The sequence below is a fragment of the Miniopterus schreibersii genome (assembly GCF_964146895.1).
Source record: "Miniopterus schreibersii genome assembly, chromosome: 2".
NCBI lineage: Eukaryota > Metazoa > Chordata > Mammalia > Chiroptera > Miniopteridae > Miniopterus > Miniopterus schreibersii.
Genome location: NC_138102.1, coordinates 27,786,940 through 27,809,781, shown reverse-complemented (window position 1 = coordinate 27,809,781; position 22,842 = coordinate 27,786,940). Strand labels below are relative to the sequence as shown.

The window sequence follows — 22,842 nt, the reverse complement described above, 5'->3', positions numbered from 1 at the left end:
GTCATTCAATTTTCCATGGACTTGGGTGTGTGTGAGTGGTGTGTGCAATTTTCTATTTTCTTCACACAAATGCAGATGAATTAAAAGGCTCGGTTAAACGACAGTTACTGAAATTGGCCTTATACATCTGCCACCATCTGCCTGCCAGGCACAGAAGCCAGAACTATAGCATGAAGGAAAGGCTCTCTGGGCTAGCGGGATTCAAGTGGCTGCAGAGAAGGTGATCCTGGCCCTGTCAGATGGCTGATTAGGAAACAGAGCCACAGAGTTAACGAGCTGTACGGTCCCTTAAAATTCAGTCTAATTCTCCATATAATTTATGAAGAGACTGAGGTCATAGTTGTGTCAAAGCCAGAACCAGAACTCAGTTCTTCTTGCTCTCAAACCAGTGGTCTTTCTACTACAATGAAACAATCCATAGCTTTATGATGATTCTTGCCTTTAGAAAGCCAGAAAGTACTTAGAAGCCCTTAGAAGAAATGTGTACGTCCTGAGAAATCATTGGGAACCTAAGTAAAGTAACCATGGAAACCTGCTTCTGAAGGGACCAGGAGGAATGGACAGCATTATTACAAAGAGGAAATGTGAGATGTACATGGCTTAAGGAGTAGCAGGCTTAAAGGATGGGACTTGTAAGTTCCCTCCACACTGAGTTTCTATGGGTCAGTTAACAGAAAGACATCAAAAGCCTGAAATGTGCAGTACTGGGACATTTAAACAACTCATGCCTACAGAAGCAGGGGTGTCTTACTGAAATTAATGGGTCCACAGAGAAAAGCAAATCTAAGACACAGGCTGCTAAAGACCTATTTTTAGAAGATCCCAAATGTATCCCAGGGTCCAGTGTTCTCCATCAAATCAAGGTCAAATGTCAATTTTATTAAAAAGGCAAATAGAAACCAAAAGTGAAAAATTATTTTCTACCTGTTGTCCAACGGAAGCTAAACGAAAACACAAAGGTGGTTAGTTTTCCTTCTCACACATTCAGCATGATTCTGAGCTAGAAAAGTCTCACACCAGGGCACAGGCCCTCACTGACATTTATAAAGTATTATCTGTGTTTTGAAAAGTGCCACTCTGGAAGGGTAATGCATGATTTTTCCCATTTAAGACTCATAAAATAAGTTTTCTTATAGCTGAAAAGAAAAATCCAAGAAAGTTGTCTGGAGGTATTTTAATGTAAGGCAATAAAAAAAACCTATGGTTTTCCTACCTATTAGGCATCTCCCAGGCTTTCTGTTCCTGGTCCCACATGGTACTGTTCTAATAAGACTGCTCTGCCAGGCACTGCCTTCCCACTTGCTGGAGTCACAGACACCATAACTGCAGTCTTCCCCCAGACAGGCAGTGACCAAGTGGCTGATGGCCACAGTACCGCAGGGGCTCCCGGGGCTGGCTCCGAGCACTCACCTCCTGTTCCCTCTCCCCTCTGACTGCAGCACATTTCTTAGCCAATACACTACATCTTTCTTCATATTCAATAGCTGCCTATTTCTTTAAAAGGCCTATGGAAAAGCTTAAGTTCTTTCTTACTCTCACTTTCCTAGGGCGAATTTATTCTGTCTTGTTACTCTATTTTCTTAGTGGGTAAAAGTAAAACTATAGAATAGCTTATTAGTCAAGTAAATTTACTCATTTGCCACTTTTCTATTACATCTGAGTAAAGCTAAGGAATCATTTTAATTAGAAGGTAGGGGGCAAAGATAGGACAATTGTGTATTTTTTAGTCATAATAATTTCAACCTCCCATCTTATTTCCTCCCAGGGAGACTCTTGGGGACTTGAAAACATACCCCAGATATTAATTAGTGTGGAAAGCACTTAATTTGGGAAGTCGCTTAGGCAAATGCACGCATTTACAGTGGGTACAATATCACCCAAGACAGTACAAGTTGGTGGAAGTGGGGAATATGAGAAAAATCTGAATGCATACATTTTAATGTATACAATAAATGTGTACAATCTTTTTACCTATAAAGCACAGGTATACAGTATGTCTGCGATGGTACCATTTCACGGGGACCACCTCACACCCATATTTGAGCCCCTGCATTAAGTGCCACTAAACTGCCCACTTAGAAATGGTTATAAAAAATTTAATGTTATGTGTAGTTTACTATAATTAAAAATAATTAAATATTTTTAAAACTTCATGGGGGTGAGGCAATTCAGAAAAAAAGTGTCTTAAAAGACTCCTTAGGGAGATCATTGTTTAAGGGGCAAAAGTTGAGAATGCTGTTCTAATGCTTCCTGAGGACTCCAGTGACATCGCTTTGCTCACAGGAGGAAAGACAACCACCACAGTGAGTCACATGAGATTTGAATTCTGTTCCAAAGCTGGCGTTTGTAAAAAAACCCAAAAACCTCTGTCTAGACGGCAAGCAATTTTTCTTCTTCAATTATACATCTGCTCCTACAAATGCTGGACTCACCTGCTAATAAATGGTCTAATGTTGTCCCCGGCGATGGGTGCCATAGACATTGGCATGGGCTCCGGAGTGGACAACCAGTAGGAATAATCATTTCGGGAGGCGAAGTTGCAGACGTTGTTGATATTGCAGAACAGGAAGGGCATCGTGCTGAACTTGCGCAGGCAGCTTCCAGCCGTGCCTGGAGGCGCAGGGAGAGATGACAGTGTGCAGCATCTGCTTTCTAACTCACTGGCTATTTCTGTGTAAAAGGGATTTGAGCTGGCTAATAATGAAAGATATACTCAACCTAACCATTAAAATGGGAATACTTTTTTAAATTATAAATAGAAGTAAGTATACTAAACTGACTAGTAAGATTATAAATGAGCATTAAATTAAATGTAAAGTAATCACGGCAAAAGGGAAACTATAAAGAATTATGTAGGACATTTTGATTGAATTCTAGAAGGTATTTAACATGGGCTTCCTTGTACAATGGATAGGAGCGCAGTGGATAGTGTCTTTAACAATCGTTTTGCCAAAAATGCAGAACTGCTCTTTCTATAGCTGCTTGTTGTTTGCAAGCTCAGTGAAAGTCAGAGATGCCTGACATTAAACCTAACCTGGATATCTGGTGGAGGCTAACTGGAGGGGACAAAGAAAATGATGACAGACATAAGCTTCCTGCTGATCTAAACTAACAGAAGGGATACAGCTTAGAACACGCAGAAAAAAATTTGGACAGAATAACATGGGACTTTTTTTTTTTTAAGAGCCAAAGTAAAGCTGTTCTATTTTAAAAATATCAGTGCCAACTTTCAAGTGTGTATTTCAGAAATCTGGATCCTACGTGAGAAACTGAAGTAGAGATCAAAAGCTTTATTAATTTAAAAATTTTCAAAGATTCAGCCTGTAATTTTCTTGGCTCCCCACAGTAATACAGTAGGTGTTACTTTGAATGGCTCATTTGGCAAGGATGAAGGAAAGTGGGGCTGAGCCCTCTTTTCATGAACTAGGTCCTCATTCCACCCTGAGCTATGGGACCAGAGCTAAATACAGCACCATACCACCGAGGCTCAACAAATCTACGGTAGATGATTCATGCATTTGTAAACATCTCACCTAAGTCCTGTCCGTGGGCCCTTTCATTGCCTTGCACATAGAGCAAAGAGTAACCATGGTAAAGAATTTTGGTCCCCGGAGGACACTGTGGGTCGTCTATTGTTTGACTGTGCCTGGTCACAAGGAAGCCATGATCGACAGATGGGGTGCCTGGGGGACCCATGGATCCTGGCAACCCATCGGGGCCTGGTGGTCCTGGAAACCCTCTTGGACCTGGAAGATAGAAGAGAAATTGGTTTCCCTGGTCACAGATAAGTTCCTCTGAAAGGCTTGAAGCAAGACCAGTCAAATACAACAACCCACCTTCTTCTTGCTGTCTTAGCTTTTCCTTTTTACATACCACCTTGAGATGTTTTATAAGCAAAGCAGATGCTCAACAAATTTAGTCCAATGAAAAAATAAAATATGTGAAAAGGATTACACGAGTAAATGGAATAAATGACATGATTCCATGCATGTAATGCATATAGCATTCGGGGGCCCCTCTAAGAAAGAATTATTATACAATTATTAAAACAACCTCCTTTTCAAGTGGCTTCCCTTCCATATCGGCCCAAAGCCTGTGCATGGAAGCAGGGCAGGAAGAAAGCTCCCATGCAGTGGGTCCTTTCATCCCCTGGGGTGACTGTGCTGCCTGCGAAACTGTTCACACACCTTCTGCTGGGCCGTGCCCCTTGTTCAGTTGCTCGATGCCCCGAGCCTTTAGCATCTCGGTCATTGTGGGATACTTGAGTGCCTGCTTCCTTGGGAAGCAGACCAACTTCACTCCGTGGCAGACAGTGGCCTTTTGGCCAGAACTGGCATTATTATCTACTTTCCCTTGTCTGTTGCTGAAATAGAGATTCTGTAGCTGCTGCCTGCTTCCTTCATAGGAAACCACACAGGGCCATCACTACTGGCCTTCTTTCAACAACATCTGGAAAACATTGTGCTTTGATCAAGGTCTGCCTCCCTACACAGAAAAAGTGATGACAACCCTTTAGCTCTTTTATAGGATCCAATTTCTTCTAAGAAACGGACTTCTTTGGAAATCTTTCAAATAACATTTTCAACTCCATTTTGCAGTTTTCCATATGCCTGGGCCTTGCTTCTAACCCAAAGATAGAGGAAGAGGGTAGTAAGGTTGGGAGGCTGCAGCAAACCTACCAGGAGGTCCAGAGGGTCCCGTCTCTCCTTTCTGGCCAGGGGCCCCATCAAACCCGGGACTACCTGGTGGTCCAGGTACACCCACTGATCCCGTCACACCTAAAGGAAGAGAAAAAGAAGTTGGGATCTGGGCCTTGAGAGCAGGAGGCTATATCTTTTTCTTCCCTTTTGAAATGTCCTCTCTAGCCTTCTGGAAGGCAAGCACGAGGCCTCTGGCTGCAGATACAAGTTTCCCCAGAGAAGTACGATTGCTTCCTGCAAAGCCCTGTACACAGTTCACCAAAGCAACTGACAAATTGTAAGCTACCTTTCAATTCTAAATGTTTTCATTTTCCTTTATTTTCCACCCACCTCTTACCAATAGCTCTTGAAACAGGAAGTGTTCAGCCCAAACAAGCAGAAAGATTCTAGGTTAGGATGTCTTGGAACAATAGAAATTAGCCCAAGTCTTTGCCAGTTGGGTAGAGCTTCTGGACCAATTGCCGAGAACACGAGTCCTTGCTACTTTAGGTTGCTGCTCCTTGCCACCCCTTATCTTCTAGCCGGGAAAGATGATGTTCCTTTCACCCATGTTTTTCTAAGTGAACACAGATGTGCTAAGTTGTATGTTCTTCTAGCTCTTCCTGTATTTCGTTCTGGCTTTTCTAGGTACACTCAAAAACTTTATTTGGTTTTGATATACATTAAAGAAAGGTAAGAAAATCATATTGAAATAGGTGTTTGTGTAGTCATTACCCAGAGATACATGGGTGAGGAGGAAATCCCCCCCCATTCCCTCTCGACCCCCACTCTTCCCTGCACAGCCCAGTTAATCTTACCTTGCTGTCCTTTGGGGCCTGGAGGTCCCTGAAACCCTTTCATACCGGCAGGACCCTCAGGACCAGGAGGCCCTGGCTCCCCTTTGACGATCTGATAAGGACCCGGGGGTCCTGGGAGACCTGGAAGACCTGTGGGAAAGAGGGATGCCACTGATCAATTTCATGGTCCACACACGGGGGGCAGAGAAAGCTTCAGAAGAGTCCAATGTGAAACCCAATCCAAACAGAATGTTTCTCAGATGAAAAATCATTATAAAAAACACAAGTAATCAGATCCTCATAAGTCATACATGTATCTGCACACCTTTATTATTTCACCTAAAATCCAGAGTCCTGGGGACTGGAGTCCAGAGACACTAGGGCCATTGATGCAAACTGTCTGGCCTCCCTGACGACCACCATCCGGCCCTCACTCAGACACTGCCAAGGGGTGAAGCTCACCCTCCCAGGCGTCTCTCTTGTGACTTGGATAGCTCCCGTATTTGCAATTAGAAAGTTTTTTCTCACACTTATCCGAAAACTGCCAGTCTTACTTTTTAATGATGAACAAACTTAATCCTTCTTCTGTGTGACAGATCTTGAAATATGTGCAATAATAAAGAGTGTGCAGAGGATTCTGAGGTCTGCCTCAATCTCCTTTTTTCAGCCAAACATCTCTAATTCTCTCCTTCCACACACATTTCCCTATTTATTTTCTTTCTCAACACCCCACTTCTCACTGCATTCCAGTTGCTCATTTTCTCCCTTGAAACATGGCTTAAAAAATTAACCACAGCTCTAGAAATAAGGTCCAATCAGCAGAGACTACAATGGGATGCATGCTGTACTTAAACTACTTAAATTATCCTGTGCTTTTTGGATCCACTGCACACTGTCGCCTCCTAGTGGCTGGGAAGCTGAGGAAGACCCATTTCTATGAAGAAGTCCTTACTGTCCAAGCAGGTTTATTCAGCCTATTTGTGCAAGATTGATGTTATTCCTATTACAACTTCAAGTCACTGATTTCCAGTTGACCTTCAGAACCTGTGAGATTTTGTGAATCTTCAGTCTGTCATACCCTCTCCCCTGGGATGACCTGTCGTAGATTTAACAAACAACTTTCAAGGTAAGTCACTGGTAAAAATGTCTATGAGATTAGCCAAATACAGCAATCCTGACAAGCTACCAAAGAATTTGGTTAATTAACGATTTTCTAATGATCTTCGAGTCTTTTTACACTGGTAAAACTAAACACCCTAATTCTGTGAGTTCAATGGCTTTCATATTTCCTCAAATCCATAAGGCACATTCCAATACAGCACATTCTCTTACCTTTACTTCCAGGGAAACCTTGATCTCCTTGGTCTCCTTTAAGTCCCTGAAGACCAGGGAGACCTTTCTGACCTGGAAGGAAGCAAAACATTATCTTCGTACAGAATTCCAAAAGATATACAAGTGTGTGTACACATGAACATATGTATATACATATACACAAGTGTGTGCATATACATGCATGTGTGCATATACATACATATATGTATACACCCATGCATATGTGCACATATATACACATACACACTCATATAGTAAAAATTTTCCAATTTAGGCTCGTGGAAGAAAATAGCATTACTTCTGGTCAACTATAAATCTTTTGATGAAACTCTCCTTTCTAGAACCCGAAAGTGGTATTTTCAAACATGTAACAAACTTCAAAATGGTAACAACCAGTGGAGGGGCATGTGATACTGTTTTTAGTCACAATCTGGTTTACACATGTCCCCAAATAGACCACAAAACACCTGCAGGCTGAGAACTTGTTTTGCTTAACTTTCATTCATATGTATCTGATTCAGCAGTAAAAATCAGTGCCTGAAAACTGTTAGGCACCCCTTACATATTTGCTTAATACATTAATAAATTAATGAATGGACAAAATCCATGACTTCTTATTGATAGGAAAATAATTGAAACCCAAATGGATCCACTGATTCTTAGTAAGAAAATCATAATATCTTTATACAGCCATTCATAGGATTATACAAATTGGGTTGCCACACAGAAATAGCATTTTTAATTTGGAAAGAACAAGACCTTGTTCTATAATTATACTGGTTCTATTATATTAAAGTGCCAGTGCCAGTGGTTAGGAAGCTCTATAATAGGTAAATGTGTCTTTAAGCAGCATCACTTTTACTGTCTTACCTTGAAAACCTGGAACTCCTGGAGGTCCCATATCACCCTTAGCACCTGTGATTCCTGGAGAGCCACCAATGCCCTAGACACACAAAGAGAACATCAGTTGGGAATCATTCAAGAGATGAACAATAAGTCTCTCAAGTAACTGGTCATCAGGAAGCTAGGACAGCCCCTCAATGTTCTGCAAAGTATCTTTGTGGATAAATGGTGTCTTGTGGTATCTTGAATGATGTAAAAAGAATGACAAAACCTCTATGTGTGTCTAAACAAGGTAATGAAATCAACTTGCTCCATTAATTGTGTCCCCTCTTCTTCTCCATCTATGCGGTAAATTCCAAGAGCAGGTACAAGTCTTACATTCTGCTGTGCCCACCCCACATCACAATGCCGTGAACAGAGTCGGAACTCCCCAAACATTTATCATGGCAGCGTGTCAATCTACCAATACCAAAGTACCTTTTTGGAAAACTTTCCTCTAAACCCTCAAGCGCAGTGATTTTTCTTTAGAATTACTTTCGTATCTTATCTGATTTGAAATATGGAAAGATTTGAAAATGTGATTTGAAATATGGAAAGAAGATAAAATATACTAAAGGAAGATTATTTTTCTTTATCATACAGGAATATTCATGTATTTTAAAAATATTCTAGCTAACTCAATACAGTTGTTCTTTTCTCTAGTTCCTTTCTCAATATATTAAAAAATCGTATTGTTTCTTATACATAGTTGTTTCTTTGCTTTATCTCATTTTGGTGCTATAACCAAAATAACATGCACAAATAGATACGGTTGACCCTTGGACAATGCAGGGGTTAGGAGTGCCAACCCCTGCACAGTAGAAAATTCATGTATAACTTTTGACTCCCCCAAAACTTAACTACAGTTGTCCTCAGTATCCATGGGGAGTTGGTTCCAGGACCCACTGCGGATACCAAAATGTGAGGATGCTCAAGCTCCTTACATAAAACAGCATAGTGGAACAGGGCATACTGTCAGCCTTCCACATCTGTGAATTTCCAACTACACATTAAAAATACTGTTTTCAATCTATAGTTGGTTGAATCTGTGGATGCAAAACCTGGGGACACAGGGGGCTGACTGTGTTCATCAAAAAAAATCCACATATAAGTGGATCTGTGTCATTCAAACCAGTGTCATTCAAGAGTCAACTATATGTAAGCGTGTGTGTGTGTGTGTATACATATGTGTGTGTATGTGTATATATATATATACACACATATATATATGTATTTATATATGTGTACATATATTTATACATAAGTATATAGAGAGACTAGGAATGGAGAGTATATTTCTATGTTACTGAGACTTGTTTTGGAGTAGTATAACATTTCCCTTTAATGGTTACTGTAAAAAATGTTTAATAGTTGCCTACTGTAGTGCCAATAAAGATGGCTGATGACTGGCAAGAGAGGAGGAACTGGTCCAAAGAGGATTTGGGATTGTAACACATATTTATACACACACACACATTATTTTATGATCCTTTTCAAAATCAAGACCTACAAACGGAGAACTTACAGGCATGCCTTGGAACCCTGGGTCTCCCTTGGGTCCTGGAACACCAGGCGCCCCTGGCCAGCCCGGGCTTCCTCTTTCACCCTTCAGTCCATCAAGCCCAGGGAGCCCTGGAGGCCCCATTGGTCCCGGAGGCCCTAAGGGGAGACACAAAAGTCATACACGTGAGGTGAGAGGGTGATTTTATGTATGAGTGTCACTGGCCCATGGCTGTCATCACTGGCACCCAACTGTCTCCAACTGTATATACAACACCACCGTATCTATCGTCACTCAACTGTCCCCAACTATATATAGCAACACTGTATCAAGCTGTGTGCACCCTGAAGAAATCGAGGCACCCTGGAAGGAAGAATCTGATCTGCTCAATGGACGGAAAATGTTGATATTAACACTGCCATCTCCAAATGCCCTATGTTGCTGTGCTCAAGGGTGGCTGTGCTGCAGTAGTCACTGTGGCCATGATGGGGGACTTGCCAGAATGTCATCTGGTTTAAAACAACCAGCACAGGTGGCATTTGTGCTCCAGTCCTTTTCCACAATGTCCTTTCTCTCCTCTCCCTAATTCCTTGTCATATATACTGAATTCCTTGAGAGAAAGGACACAAGAAATGCACTGACCAGTGTAGAACAAAATACAAAATGCCGAATGTCTTAAGCAGTTTCAAGTTGAAATAAACGCTGCAAACTTGTAAATAAAAACTCAATTGAGAATTTGTGTATTTAAATCTCTTTCACACTTGCATATATTTGTACCTTCTGTCTCAGTCCCAGCTCTGCCCCTGGTTAGACACCCTTACCTGGCAGGCCAGGTTGTCCCTGGGGGCCCCGGTCTCCTTTGGGCCCCTCCACAGGGCGCCCCGGAACTCCAGGTATTCCCGGCTGTCCTTGTGGCCCCGGAGGACCCGTGAATCCTCTCTCCCCTTTGGATCCAGGAATTCCTGGGCTCCCAGCTAATCCTGGGAAACCCACATCACCCTTTGAACCTAAACAATAAAAACAGATTGAGATCATGAGAAAGGCGAGGAAGAAGAGAAGCCCCAGTATACAGGAGGGAGGGGCTTCCAGAGGCACCAGGAGGAAAATGAGCTGGGTGCCCTTTTCTCTCTTTTTCATTAAATAACACTCCTACCATGGCCAACCTAAAGAAGAGTAAGCTTAGGATACAAGAGCCTGGCTATCGAAAGTTCTTTATACTTTTTAAAGGAAGTGTTCTATATCAAAGGCATTTGAGTATATGCTTAGATAAGCCTGCAAGCAATAGTGCTGCTAAAATTAAAGGCTGGCTTCACCAATAGGTGAATGGATAAACAAAATATGTTATATCCGCACCAAAGAACACCACTCAGCAAGAAGAAAAATGAATTATCGACACAAGCAGCAACACAGATGAATCCAAAACTAATTATTCTATGCAAAGGAGGACAGACCAAAAAGTAAAATACTGTAGGATCCCATTTATGTAAAATTCTAGAAAATGCAAGCTAATCTATAGTGCCAAAAAGCAAATCAATGGTTGGTTGGGTTGGGAGCAGGAAGAGATAGGAGGGGTGATGACAAAGCAGCACAGGAAACATTTGGGGTGATGGGTATGTTAACTCTCTTGAATGTGGTGATATTTTCATGGATGTATACATATATCAAGACATTAAATCACACACTTTAAATATGTGCAGCTATTGTATCTCAATAGTGATAAACTATTTTTAAAGTTTTTTTTAAGTAAGAGCTTTTAGGGGGACAACCCCTGTATGTTTAGTTTTAAACATATTACTCAGAACTTACCAATGAAATACAAAACTTCTAGGATTATTTCAAAGTGATTAGGAAAAAATAAAAAGGGAAGGAGAGAGGGTCATTGCCTAAAATGATCATGGAGACCCGCTCCTGACTCTCCCTCTTATGTCTCACAAGGCAACGAATCCAAAACACAGTACACCGTGCGGTGGTTTGTCACAGGCCAGTAAACATGTCAATTAGATTGTCCCAAACCCAGTGTCTCTCATCCATGTCCAACTGCTTCCTTAAAACTGTTCGCCCTGTTCTGCAGGCACCGTGTGCATCATCGGTGAGTTGAAAAGAAAGAACTCACTGAGTAAATGTTACCTTTCTCTCCTTTGGGCCCTGGAAACCCTGGGAATCCTCTTCCAGGTAGACCTGTAAGATGAGCGTGAGAAGTAGTGTTCATCTTTCCTAAAACAGTCAATGCGCAGGTACAGTACAAAGCAGTACCAGCTCTTTGTACCAATACCCTGTACCATTTTCAGAACCCAGAAATAAGTTAATTGCACCACCGAAGTAAAATTACATTCCTATAGTTGTCCTAAGATACCCTTGACTGGATACATATAATTTAGTACTTTTTTCCCTAAGTACCTTTCAGCTCAGAACCATTATGACATTTAGCAGAAATAATCTGTACAAATGAGTACTTATTTCCTACTACCGTCTGGAGACTCGCAAATTGGCTTTTCTCAGATGACCATCCAACTAACAGCTATTCTCAAGAGAGGGAGGGGAGAGCCAAAGACATCTGGGGAAGCAGACATTGGGGAGCCCACAAATGTGAGTAAAGGGTTTCAGGGAAGATTAAAATGGGGGGAAGGAGATGTGGAAGCATTAAGAATTCTTTTTATAGAAAAATGAATGTACATAATATAAACACAAGGTATACAGAATGAAAAAATGAACTTAAAAAAAGAGGCTGACACTAACAGCAATAAAGGCCCTGGACGCTCCTCCCCAGTGATATTTTCCTCCTTCCATCCCCTCACTGGGGGTAACCTCTTGCTACGTACAGGCATGTACGCAACTGTCATCCTCCGAACTTGCAGCTAGCACTTTTGCCTAAGTTGCATCCCCCATCAGTGACAAGAGCAGGTTCAAGAAACAGCAAATATCCCAGGACCATTTCTCTAAAGAGGGAGATGCCCGGGCAGAGAAGGCGGTGGTCTGGACTTTCCATGTGTGTCTCTGTCACTCACCACAGAGAGCTCAAGCAGTTTCAAGAAAAGATTTCCATAAGTATTTGTGAAGTAAGTAAATAAACAATCCCCTACCCCTTTTCTCCTTGTCTTATCTGAGCCTGCTCCCCTTGTCCACCCTGGTGTTTTAATGGCTATAAGAATGAATGGCACAGGGACCACTCTGTACCCAGCCCTGGTCACTTAGCATGATCTGTAAGTCTCTGGGAGATGTTCACTCCAGAGAACAGTTTCATTCTGAAAGAGAACGGCAGCTGGACATACCTGGTTCACCCTTCTCTCCTGCCGACCCTGGAATTCCGTCGTTGCCGGGCTCCCCTTTCTGGCCAGCTGGGCCAGTCGAGCCGGGCTGTCCAGGATGACCTCAAAGAGAAAGGTCATGTCAGTCACGCATGGAACCTCTCGTAGTACCTTGGTGTGCGTGAAAAATGCTACATTCCAAGCACGCCTGGTGCCCCCGAGTTTACGCCTGACATCCGTCCATGCTGCTAGCAACACCACTGCTCTCCGATCCCAAAACAATGGTGAGAGTGGAGAGAAAGTACATCAAACTCTCTTGTCAACCCATGTATAACTCCTCCTAGAACCAACTGGAACCAACTATAAAACCATTTGGGAGACTTTGGTTTTAATTCCTAACTGGTGGCCAGACCTTGAAAAGGCCCTGTAAGGCCCCCAAGGCTCAGTTTGTTCATCTGAAAAGTGAAGGGGTGGGCCTGGCTTGTCTCTGGTCATCCAGAGGTCACTCAGCAACATCCTGTGCCTATAACTTGCCATTTGTGAGGGTAACTCCCTGGAAACTTTGATGTCCCATCTCCTTGGCCATCACCTTGGCCTCTTTTCCATGAGCCCCAATCTGTGTTCGAAAAAGTGGTCTCTACCTGGTTCTCCTTTGATGCCAGGAATGCCATCCAATCCCGGGAGGCCTTTGTCACCTTTTTCTCCAGGCAACCCAGGGCTCCCTAAATCAAAAACAAAATACCAGAATGCCCATGACTTTGAGTTTTTCATTGTCACCTCTGAACCCCAGCTCCAGGGAAGGCCCCAGCTCACCCACCTGGATAGCCAACACTTCCTGGTGATCCTTTGGGGCCGGGAGACCCGGGCATGCCTGGAAGCCCGATGCTTCCTTTCTCTCCCTTCTCTCCAGGGCTTCCTGGAAAACCTGCTACCCCTTGATCTCCCTGTGAGTAAAAATCAGACCCATCAATTTTATTTTATTATTATTATTATTATTTTTAAAAATACATTTATTGATTTCCAAGAGAAGAAGGGAGAGGGGGAGAAAGAGAGAAACATCGATGATGAGAGAGTCATTGATCGGCTGCCTCCTGCACAGCCCCAACTGGGAATAGAGCCCGCAGCCCAGGCATGTGTCCTGACTGGGAATTGAAGTGCGATCTCCTAGATCCTAGGTTGATGCTCACTTGCTGAGCCACGCTGGACCCATTAATTTTATATCTGGCCCTGAACATGTGTCTGTAGACACTTTCTGGATAATCCTATACATTTTGGTGCAATACATGTTGCATTGCAGGGGTTCATTTCCAGCTTTCTAACCAAAGAATCAAAGTCCACATCTGAAAACAGGAAAAACTAGAAGCCCAGAGCAAAAGAGCCAATTGTCTGTCTCTAAGTCTCATGTTTCTCTTCACCCTCCCTCTCTCTTGCTTTCTCCAGTGACAGCTTGCTGCCCTTGCCTCTCAACAAGTTTCCAGATTTTTCCTTGGGATGGGGTCAGGAATAGAAGTAGAGAAGAAAGGCAACTTAGAACAAATTGAGGGACATTGTTCTATGTTATGATTCACTTAATGTGCTCAGATACTTCCTAAAAGTTCCCAATGAAGGATTTCCACGTGGGTGGGAGGGGCAGCTCCCATGCAGGCTGCTGTTACCTTTTCCCCAGGCTGTCCGGGAATCCCAATGCCAGGTCGGCCGGCCTGCCCTTTCTCCCCTTTTGCTCCTTTCTCTCCAGGTAAGCCAGGGACCCCCTGTGAGCCGGGGATTCCAGGCACGCCTTTTTCGCCAGGTGTTCCTATAAACACAAACAAAGGAAACTTACATGTGTGACGAGCAGGTGCTAATAACAAAAATGAAAATGCACCTTGACAACCAACCGAGAGTAAGGTGAAAGAATACATATCCTTTCATTTATTCATCTGTAAGTCATCCTGGCAGATGCCAGCCACCCAAACCCATTAAAGCCACACAAGAAAAGGTTCCTCCTTTTAAAGACAATCATTTCATAAAAAAAGAAAAGAAATATATTAACCACTTAGCATATTTACTTTCACAACAATATAAGAAATGGTTTTTATGTTCTATAGTCTACAATCAACTCTCATTATCTGGACGAATCAGAGGGGCATGAGGCAGGCCATGAAAAGCCCATGTGTACTTGGTTTCATAATGTACGTGGGTAGCCAGACCTCTTTATAAATAAGTGTAACCAGCAACCTAACCCTGTCTGCATTACCCTTTAGCACCCTGTCTGCATTACCACCCAGACCAATCCAGACTCTTGAGCTCTTTGCCTTCTTTTACATGGCTCCTCTCTGGCTGCTGTTCCTGGAGCAAATGCTGACAGCAAAGTGTTGAGGCCAGCTCAGGATTGGGGCAGAAAGGCCCAGAGCATTCTGCTGAGCTAATGTCAAAGAGCTTTAGAGGCATGAGCTACTTGTGCTGACAAAACTGAATGCAAACTAAACATCTCCTGGGGAGATAACAGCCAGCTGGATAATCACTTGGAAATCAGCGAATGTTGATGGTGTACAGCCCATGTTTTGTTATTAAATTGTGATTTTTGTTTTTTTAGCAATGGTCATAGTGCCAGCCAAATACCACCCACCCCTAGGCAAGAGACCATAAAGAACTGAAGATGTGTGTGTGAAAAACACATCTGCCTGGATTACGTGCTCAGAGCAGTGGATCTCATTCTGCAGACTTGCCCCACAGCAATGCATGTGCATGTGCCAGAAAGACTACTTTTCTAAATCCAATGTACCTGGCAGGCCCATTCCACCAACCGATCCTTTTGGTCCAGGAAGTCCTGGAGCACCTGGGGTTCCGCTTATGCCTGGATCACCTTTAGGTCCTGGAATAATAAAGAGAAAAACCAAACAGGTTAATGCCTACAAAATATGCCAGTTAACATTTCCTCAGCATGAGCTCCTGCCATGCTGGTAAATTTGAACTCCATTTCATACCTGGCTGCCCAGGATGCCCTGCTTGGCCGTCCTTTCCTGGCACTCCTGGGGTTCCAGGGTCTCCTCGAGATCCTTTATCACCAATTGGTCCAATTTGTCCTACAAAACACATACGCAAAAAATAATGATGACCCATGACTACTTAAAATAGGGCAGTGCTGCAGAAGCACAGGTTGCTTTGATATTATATATGGAGAACCAAACGACTGGTTAGGCAAGTTGTTCTATCTCCACTGTTAAAAACCTCCTTCCAGGTTACCTTTGTCTCCTTGCTCTCCCTTCTGACCCTTCATGGTGCCCATGTCAAGTTTGTCCATGGTCCCAGGCTTGCCAGGGAGACCAATAGATCCTTTTTCACCCTTTAAGCCAGGGTCTCCCCTGGGTCCTGAGGAGCCTGGAAAGCCATGATCACCTGTAGAGGAAAGAGAAGGCACCCAGTGAGATGTGGTCAAGTGTCTCCGAGGCAGTGACAAAGTGTGGCATGCTTTCTGGCTAGTAGAAACCACCGATAAAGAAAGTGTAAAGAACTAATAGACTGTCTGAAAATGGCATTAAATGGTAAATGTCTGAGTTATCTAAAAGAATCTGATCCCCGATCAATGAACAATAAGTCCATTTCTTAGAATTCATTATTTGCTAACAATTCTAATATATATGTGTTTATTAGTTTAAATAATTTAGATTTTCTCTCCTTCTTAAATATCTTTACCACTCCTGTTCATGGTGCCCTTCAATTCTATACGAAATAACAGAATAGGAATTTTCCTTTTCTACTAAATAAATCACCATTTTCATGTCTCACATTCAAAGTAAATTTCTTTAAAAAAAAAAAAATACTTTGGACCAAGTTCAAGTAACAAGATAAGAAATAAAAATTAAGACTTATAAATGTGCTCAGTTTGTTCATTTGAGTCTAAAGATTCAGTTCCTGTGACCTCACACAACTGAAGATTCCACCATTTCTCAAAAAAATAAGAATCACAACTGTGCCAATAAGGAAAACCTGAAACTTGTCTCCTCTGTGATTTGTTGGCAGAGCACAGCCTTTAACTGCACATACACTGCACCATGAACTCCTCCTGAAAGAGGAATCTTCCAGATCCTTGCTCGATCTTCTTAACATTCTTTCCTTTGCCTCTTGAAATGAAATGTGATGTACAACCATTTGAGAATTTCCCAAGAGGCATTGAGACATAGACATAAGACAGGCTTTTCTGAAGTTATTGGATCCTTACCTTTTGCACCTGGCAATCCTGGCATGCCCACTGGTCCTGGAGAGCCAGGCTGCCCCGGGGTCCCCATGACGCCCATCTCTCCCTTGGGACCTGTGGCCAGATGGAAAGACCATGAACACTGATGACAGATGCTATGGGTCATTAACAAGACGAGGTAATGTGTCACCTCAGCATCAGTTTGGGGCAGGAGCCCACAAATCATTTACCTTGAAACCCAGGAAGTCCTGGTGTCCCCTGCTGTCCAGGAAGCCCAGGAAGCCCCGACTGTCCTGTTAGGCCGGGGAGCCCTTGACCGCCTTTATCTCCTTTGGGGCCGGGCATGTCCAGGCCTGGGAATCCGGGGAAGCCCTTCTCTCCTTTCACTCCAGGAGGGCCTGAAGGTGGGTGGAGAGCAAATAACCGTTAGCAGAACTTAAAGCGAGCACCCTCTGCAAAGCACTTTTCTGGGTTTGTTACTTTCTGCAGAAAGTATGTGAACTTGATCACCTTGGGGGTTTGGATAGTTGTCACCTTCCCAGATAATGGTGTTTGGGGGCACTGAGGCAGTCAATGGATAAGCAATGTCCCAGGACAAAGTCCCTCCTTTCTGCGATTGGTAGTCAGTCATTACCACTTGAAGCACCACCCAGTCTCCGCAGTATTTAGACCTAAAACTAGCTTCTTTTCAACAGCTTTTCCCTGATTATCTTATCATATTCCACCATTACTGTCTTAGTTCTAGAACTATTAAAGGCAACAGAAGCTTGTAGATGTGGACTCAGTTTAAGTTATTCACAACGCATTTACCCTTCTATGGAAAGATAAGATATACACACCAATTATTTTGAATTTGAAAGTTACTGACTACACAATAAAGGGGAGGTCTCTTGGGCATGTAAACCAAGCCCAGTGGGAGGAAAAGACAGACACCTGCGACTATACTGAAGCAAACACCAAACTTATTTCCACAAAATAAGTTACTTTTTCCCTTTTTATTCACAGATCCTGCTAATTCCCTCTTCGTGGAGACCCCAGCATCAGCTTCTATCCTGTTATGAATATGATTTAGAGAAGAAATAATTCCGGAAGAATGTTACGTCACCTGATGACCCTGGTGGTCCCTGTCTTCCGGGGGGGCCCATCACTCCAGGGGGACCTACTCCAGGAACTCCCGGAGCTCCCTTGGGACCTTGCAATCCAGGAGGTCCCGGGTCACCTGGATGGGGAAGAAATTATGAGTAAACTGTGTGGGACCACAGCGTGTTTCATAGCCTACGTACCTTCTTGAACAATAAGCCCAGCAAAGGAAAACCATATGCTCTGGGCCTTCTAGGATTTTCATCATTCATTCACCAAATACTTACTGAGAACCGAATAGGTACACTGGGGACACAAAATAAACAGACTCAGTCTTTGCCACAGTCTAGATTTATTTGTAAGAAGTTACCTCGGATTCCCTGAAGGCCGGGGGACCCGATCGCTCCGTGCTCTCCAGGAATGCCTGGTCCCCCGATGTTTCCCTTCTCCCCGGGTGTGCCAGGAATGCCTGGAAGACCTGGCAATCCTTTGAGTCCTGGCAGACCAATTCCAGGGTCTCCCTGGAAATCCCCAAAGCACAGAGAAGAAGTTGATGGGCAAAGCCCATGATTTCATCAAGCCAAGAGCAGAAGTGCAGACAGTTAACTGATACTGTGCCGCATTTAATAACATCTGTCCAATCTGCTTCAGTCTGAAAAGCTTCCTCACATCTACTATTTCCTTACAATCTCACTACAAGCCGAAAAGGTAAGCAATTTTTATCATTTTCATTTTACAAAGGAGGAGAGTCAAGGTTCCCCATGGTTGAATGACTTGCCCAAAGTCACAAAGGCAGGATTCCCACCGGGTCTCCTGGCCTCTTGGCTGCTGCCTTGTGTCTGTGAAGAACAGACTCTAAATATTGGACAAAATGCCAAATGTGATTGGTGACCGGCTGTTAGATATTTTCTTAAGAGGTGGAAAACTTCCAGGACTGGAACAGGTCACTATTTACGTAGATTTTGCTTTAAGGAAGGCTTTCACATCAAAGTAAACACTTAAAACTATTTCATAAGTCAAAGGGCTTTGACAAATGCCAATGATTAAAAATAAAGGAAGTAGCCTGAGGGCCTGAGAGTGCTTTCAAAACAGCCCCAATACAGGCACTGAAACAGGCTGTTTGAAGCAGTAGGTGGACATTACATCCATCACGGTGCCCTTCTAGTGTCCACTGTTGGTGACAACTTCCAGATAAGGTCTCTTTGGACAGGATGGGGCACTGGTGACTTCTCTACACATCCCAGCAGGAAATTTGCAAAACGGCAGGAACTCAATTCAAGAGATTTTTGAAAAAGCATAATATTTTAAATCATGAACCAAATCCTTAATTCCAAGTCCCTTTGGTGTTTACTGTCTCATGAGCCCCACATGGTTAAGGTGATCCACCTGCCACCACTGCTGACTAATTTTTCAAACCAAGTGCAGGTTAGGAGTGTACTATAAAAACAGATATCTGAAGGCCTCTGTCCTGTCTTAGCCACACAGAGCAGGGACACCATGAAGGTAGGAGTTTCTCAGGAAGGAGCTTCCCAGGGATTACTGAGGCACATGTTCCTCCATGCACACCTGCCAGATACCCATAGCTTCACCTGCCCTCCCAACAGAAAGGAAACAGGCCAGCCTAGGTCTACACTGGCAAGGGATCCCCCTTGGCCCTTTCTCCAGCTTAGGACCAATGCCTTCTGGGAATTTCACTTCCCTTCCTTATAATCAGAACAGTAAAGGATCTGACCAACAGTCAACTAAACTTACTGAGCAGAATTTCAACTATCAGCAAGTGGGCAGAGGGATGTTTGAGGGCAAGGAGAGTCTTGAAGCCACACTAGCCCAGGGGTTCCTAACCAGGGCCATTTTGCACCCCCGGATGACATTTGGTAATGTCTGGAGATATTTTTGATTTTCACAGCTGGGGTGGAGATGGCTTGCTCCTTTGGTATCTGTGGTTAGAGGCCACAGAGGAGGCTGCTAAAGATCTCAAATGTTTGGGACAGCCCCCACCACAAAGAATCACTAGGCCAGCAAGTCATTAATACGGAGGCTGAGAAAACCTATGCCAGACTCCTCTGGGGGGCTAGTACATCTTGTAGGACAGTGGCTTTCAAACAGCTTTCTTCTGCGACCCACAATAAGGCAGACATTGTACGCTGACATCCAGTGTACACACAAGCAAGAACATACTCATGAAGCTGAAACAAATGATTCTCCCCAAAACATTTACTACCATGTGCTGGTATTTTGGTATTTTCTATTCTATGCTATTTCATTAAAAAACTAAACATGCTGGTCCCACATAGCCTGTGAGATTACTAACACACATTTTATGTGTCCAATTAATCACAAGGACGGAGGACACGGCAATCCAGAAAACACTCAGTACCCACCTTTTGGCCAGGTGGACCTGGGTTGCCAGGTAAGCCATTAAGTCCTGGGCGACCTGGATTCCCAGGTTGTCCCACATCTCCAGGTAAGCCATCAACACCTATTTTGAAGAAACAAAATAATAATTAATGTAATAATGCCATTGCCCACTTTCTTCGCTTATTTTACACTTGCTTGAATGTAACTGAACTGATTTGAGGTGGCCTATGAAAAGGAAGCCCTATCCAGGTGGTTCTAAGAGGAAGATGAGACCATCTTTGTCATGGTGGTGCCACCAGTGCCACCTGGGGCAGCTCAGGTGTATGAGCCACTCTCAGTGCCTGCAGCCCCTCCTCTTTATCTCACACCAATCCCCATCCCTTCCTTTTCTTCTGCTCACTTTGAAATTTTCTCTCTTGTCTTATTCCCCCAAAATAAAGTAAACACTTTGGTGTTTGCAGACCAAGAATGGCACGTTAGACTCTTACTACTCCAAGTGTGGCCATGCATCAGGAATATCGTTGTCACCTTGTTAGCAATCTGGCCCAGATCTATGGAAGCCGATCCACATTTTCACAAGACCCCTCATGATTTGTGGACACATTCAAGTTTGAGAAGCACCGCTTTAGAACACTGGAGGCACATGGAGACATTCAGAGACTGGGTCCCAACCCGAAGGTTCTGACGGGCTTTCTAACAGCTCTCGTGTGCAGCGAAGGCTAAGAGACACTGGTTTACACCCCTCCTGTGGGATGCGGGGGTCCATGACATGCAGTCATTTGTAAGTTTGCAGAAGCACAAACCGGAGTCATACCTGCTGTGGGCTATTGTGCCGAGGGGCCTGGACAGAGAGTGGACCTAACCACCCACCAGCAACTGCATCTCCAAGCAGCTTCATGAGATGTGGGCAAAGGGCCTCTAATTAAGGAGACCTTTATCAGATAAACTCTACCTGTCATGATGGCAATGGTATGGCTCTCATATGGAGTACAGTGGGGTTCATGAACATGCAGAAGGCCTATGCATTGTCCCCCATGACCCTGGAGGGTCACCAAGAGCCTTCTGTCCTTTACAGCTCACAGAAGTGGCCACATGCATGGGTGGTTATTATGTGGCTCCTGGAGGAAACAGGCTGCTGTCTCCTGTCCTCCAAGCATCAAAGCTGTAACCATGACAGTGGGAGTGATGCATGTCTCTAGACAAGAAGACAGGAGACTGGAGAAATCTTCAAACTCAGTTTTGGCCAAATGGCTGGTAAAACTGGAGTCCGGATGTCCACCCAAATGAGAAAGACATGTCCCCTATCGCTCATAGCACCTTCACAGTCCTGGGCCATGTTCATAATGGCAAGTCTATATGGGTCTATCTGAAGCACTAGCCAAATACGAAAGCAACAAAAAAGGGTGAAATTGTCCTCTTTACTTCCCACTATTTTCAGAATGAAGTGCTGGTTCTATCAGTGCCCTGTGGGGATATTGGCCCACAGTGTAGAGGCCTTGCCCCCAAGAATGAAGCCCCCTCCTAATGCCCCACACCTTCCCCTCGACCTTTCCTCTGACTTCCACGTCCAGGCTGGTGTATGTCCGGCCGGCTGTATATTCCCCTCACTAATGACAGAGAACTGCCTCCGGGTGGGTTTAAACAAATGTAGCATCTGCCAGCTTCCTGGGCAGCTTCCAGTCCCTTAATGTTCCAACTCTTTGCCAACCAAACCACTCTGCTGGTGGGCACCATAAACCTATGGCCTTGGCTACTGAAACCACCACCTTCCATACTGTGCAGCCCATTGGCAAAACTTCCCAACTACTCTCATAATGTCTTCACGTCCATTGCCACCTATTCTCGTTAATTCAAGTAAAGTTGAATGGAGAAAGCACAGCCCTTGGTGTGCCCAGCCAGGGGACGAACGACACCAGTGGGGCCCACATGGGCCATGGGCAGAGCGATGGTCCCACTCATGGTTGGGTGCCCCCTACAGGCTTACCTTTGGGGCCTGGAGGCCCTGGAAATCCAATCCCCGGCTGGCCCACTGCACCCTTCTCTCCTGGGAGGCCAGGCCTTCCCGGGGTTCCAGGGAAACCTCGGTCACCTGTTGTGGGCAAGACCAATAGTCAGTGTGAGAAAAACCTGAGAAGGTTCCAATTCTATCTCCAGGTGAAGAAGAACTCGAAATGTACCTTGGGGCCCTTGGAAACCTGGGGAACCCGGAAGTCCATCTGCTCCAGGGGGACCAGGTAAAGGCACAACTCTTCCTGCTTCACCCCTGAGACCTGGGAAAAAAGAGCAAGGACATCGTGTGAGCCACGGCATCAAGTCCTCTGAGCGTGCTCTGTGTACCTGGAGAGACACCTCCGTCTGCACACCTCCGTTTCCTCCCTCTGCTTTTCTAGAATCTTTCACAGAGTGTTCCTTCTTTCCCCAAAACTCATGCATGTCCAAAGTGACCTAGACTTGTTTGACAGAATTCCATAATGGTCCAAAGTAAGAATCATGGAGAACTGAAAAGTCTACCATGACAAAAGGTGGCTCTGTCTGGGTCATTTCTTAATTAGTCTGTCTCTCAATTTTCCAGCCAGCACTAATTCTGAGCTGCTTTGAGACCAACCTAAGTTATGTCCATCTGGTGGTAAATTACCTTCACAGCGTGCTAAATGGGTGATTGTGCATTACTGGTAAGAGTGAGGCTGGACAGCTGTGCGCTGTCTCAATCAGCACAAGCTAGGAGGTGTCAGCCTGGCACCCAGGACATTTGCACCTAGGAGATCCGCTTTGTGTCAGGATTTAGCTGTTA

General features: G+C 44.1%; 1 protein-coding gene across 1 annotated transcript in view; it reads right to left on the bottom strand.

The window, feature by feature from the left end:
• Positions 1-22,842, bottom strand: part of COL4A1 (collagen type IV alpha 1 chain) — a 127,703-nt gene that overhangs the window by 5,763 nt on the left and 99,098 nt on the right. Inside the window, exons 27-49 of the mRNA XM_081128619.1 lie at positions 22,229-22,321; positions 22,036-22,140; positions 20,075-20,172; positions 18,064-18,214; positions 17,719-17,832; positions 16,844-17,011; positions 16,638-16,727; positions 15,662-15,814; positions 15,403-15,501; positions 15,201-15,290; positions 14,092-14,231; positions 13,254-13,380; positions 13,078-13,158; positions 12,461-12,559; positions 11,319-11,369; positions 10,013-10,198; positions 9,216-9,349; positions 7,679-7,751; positions 6,809-6,880; positions 5,498-5,626; positions 4,680-4,778; positions 3,534-3,746; positions 2,433-2,610 (exon numbers count right to left, since the gene is read on the bottom strand). Coding sequence (XP_080984745.1) covers positions 2,433-2,610; positions 3,534-3,746; positions 4,680-4,778; positions 5,498-5,626; positions 6,809-6,880; positions 7,679-7,751; positions 9,216-9,349; positions 10,013-10,198; positions 11,319-11,369; positions 12,461-12,559; positions 13,078-13,158; positions 13,254-13,380; positions 14,092-14,231; positions 15,201-15,290; positions 15,403-15,501; positions 15,662-15,814; positions 16,638-16,727; positions 16,844-17,011; positions 17,719-17,832; positions 18,064-18,214; positions 20,075-20,172; positions 22,036-22,140; positions 22,229-22,321 — 2,743 coding nt within the window. The remainder of the gene's footprint in view (positions 1-2,432; positions 2,611-3,533; positions 3,747-4,679; positions 4,779-5,497; positions 5,627-6,808; positions 6,881-7,678; positions 7,752-9,215; positions 9,350-10,012; positions 10,199-11,318; positions 11,370-12,460; positions 12,560-13,077; positions 13,159-13,253; positions 13,381-14,091; positions 14,232-15,200; positions 15,291-15,402; positions 15,502-15,661; positions 15,815-16,637; positions 16,728-16,843; positions 17,012-17,718; positions 17,833-18,063; positions 18,215-20,074; positions 20,173-22,035; positions 22,141-22,228; positions 22,322-22,842) is intronic.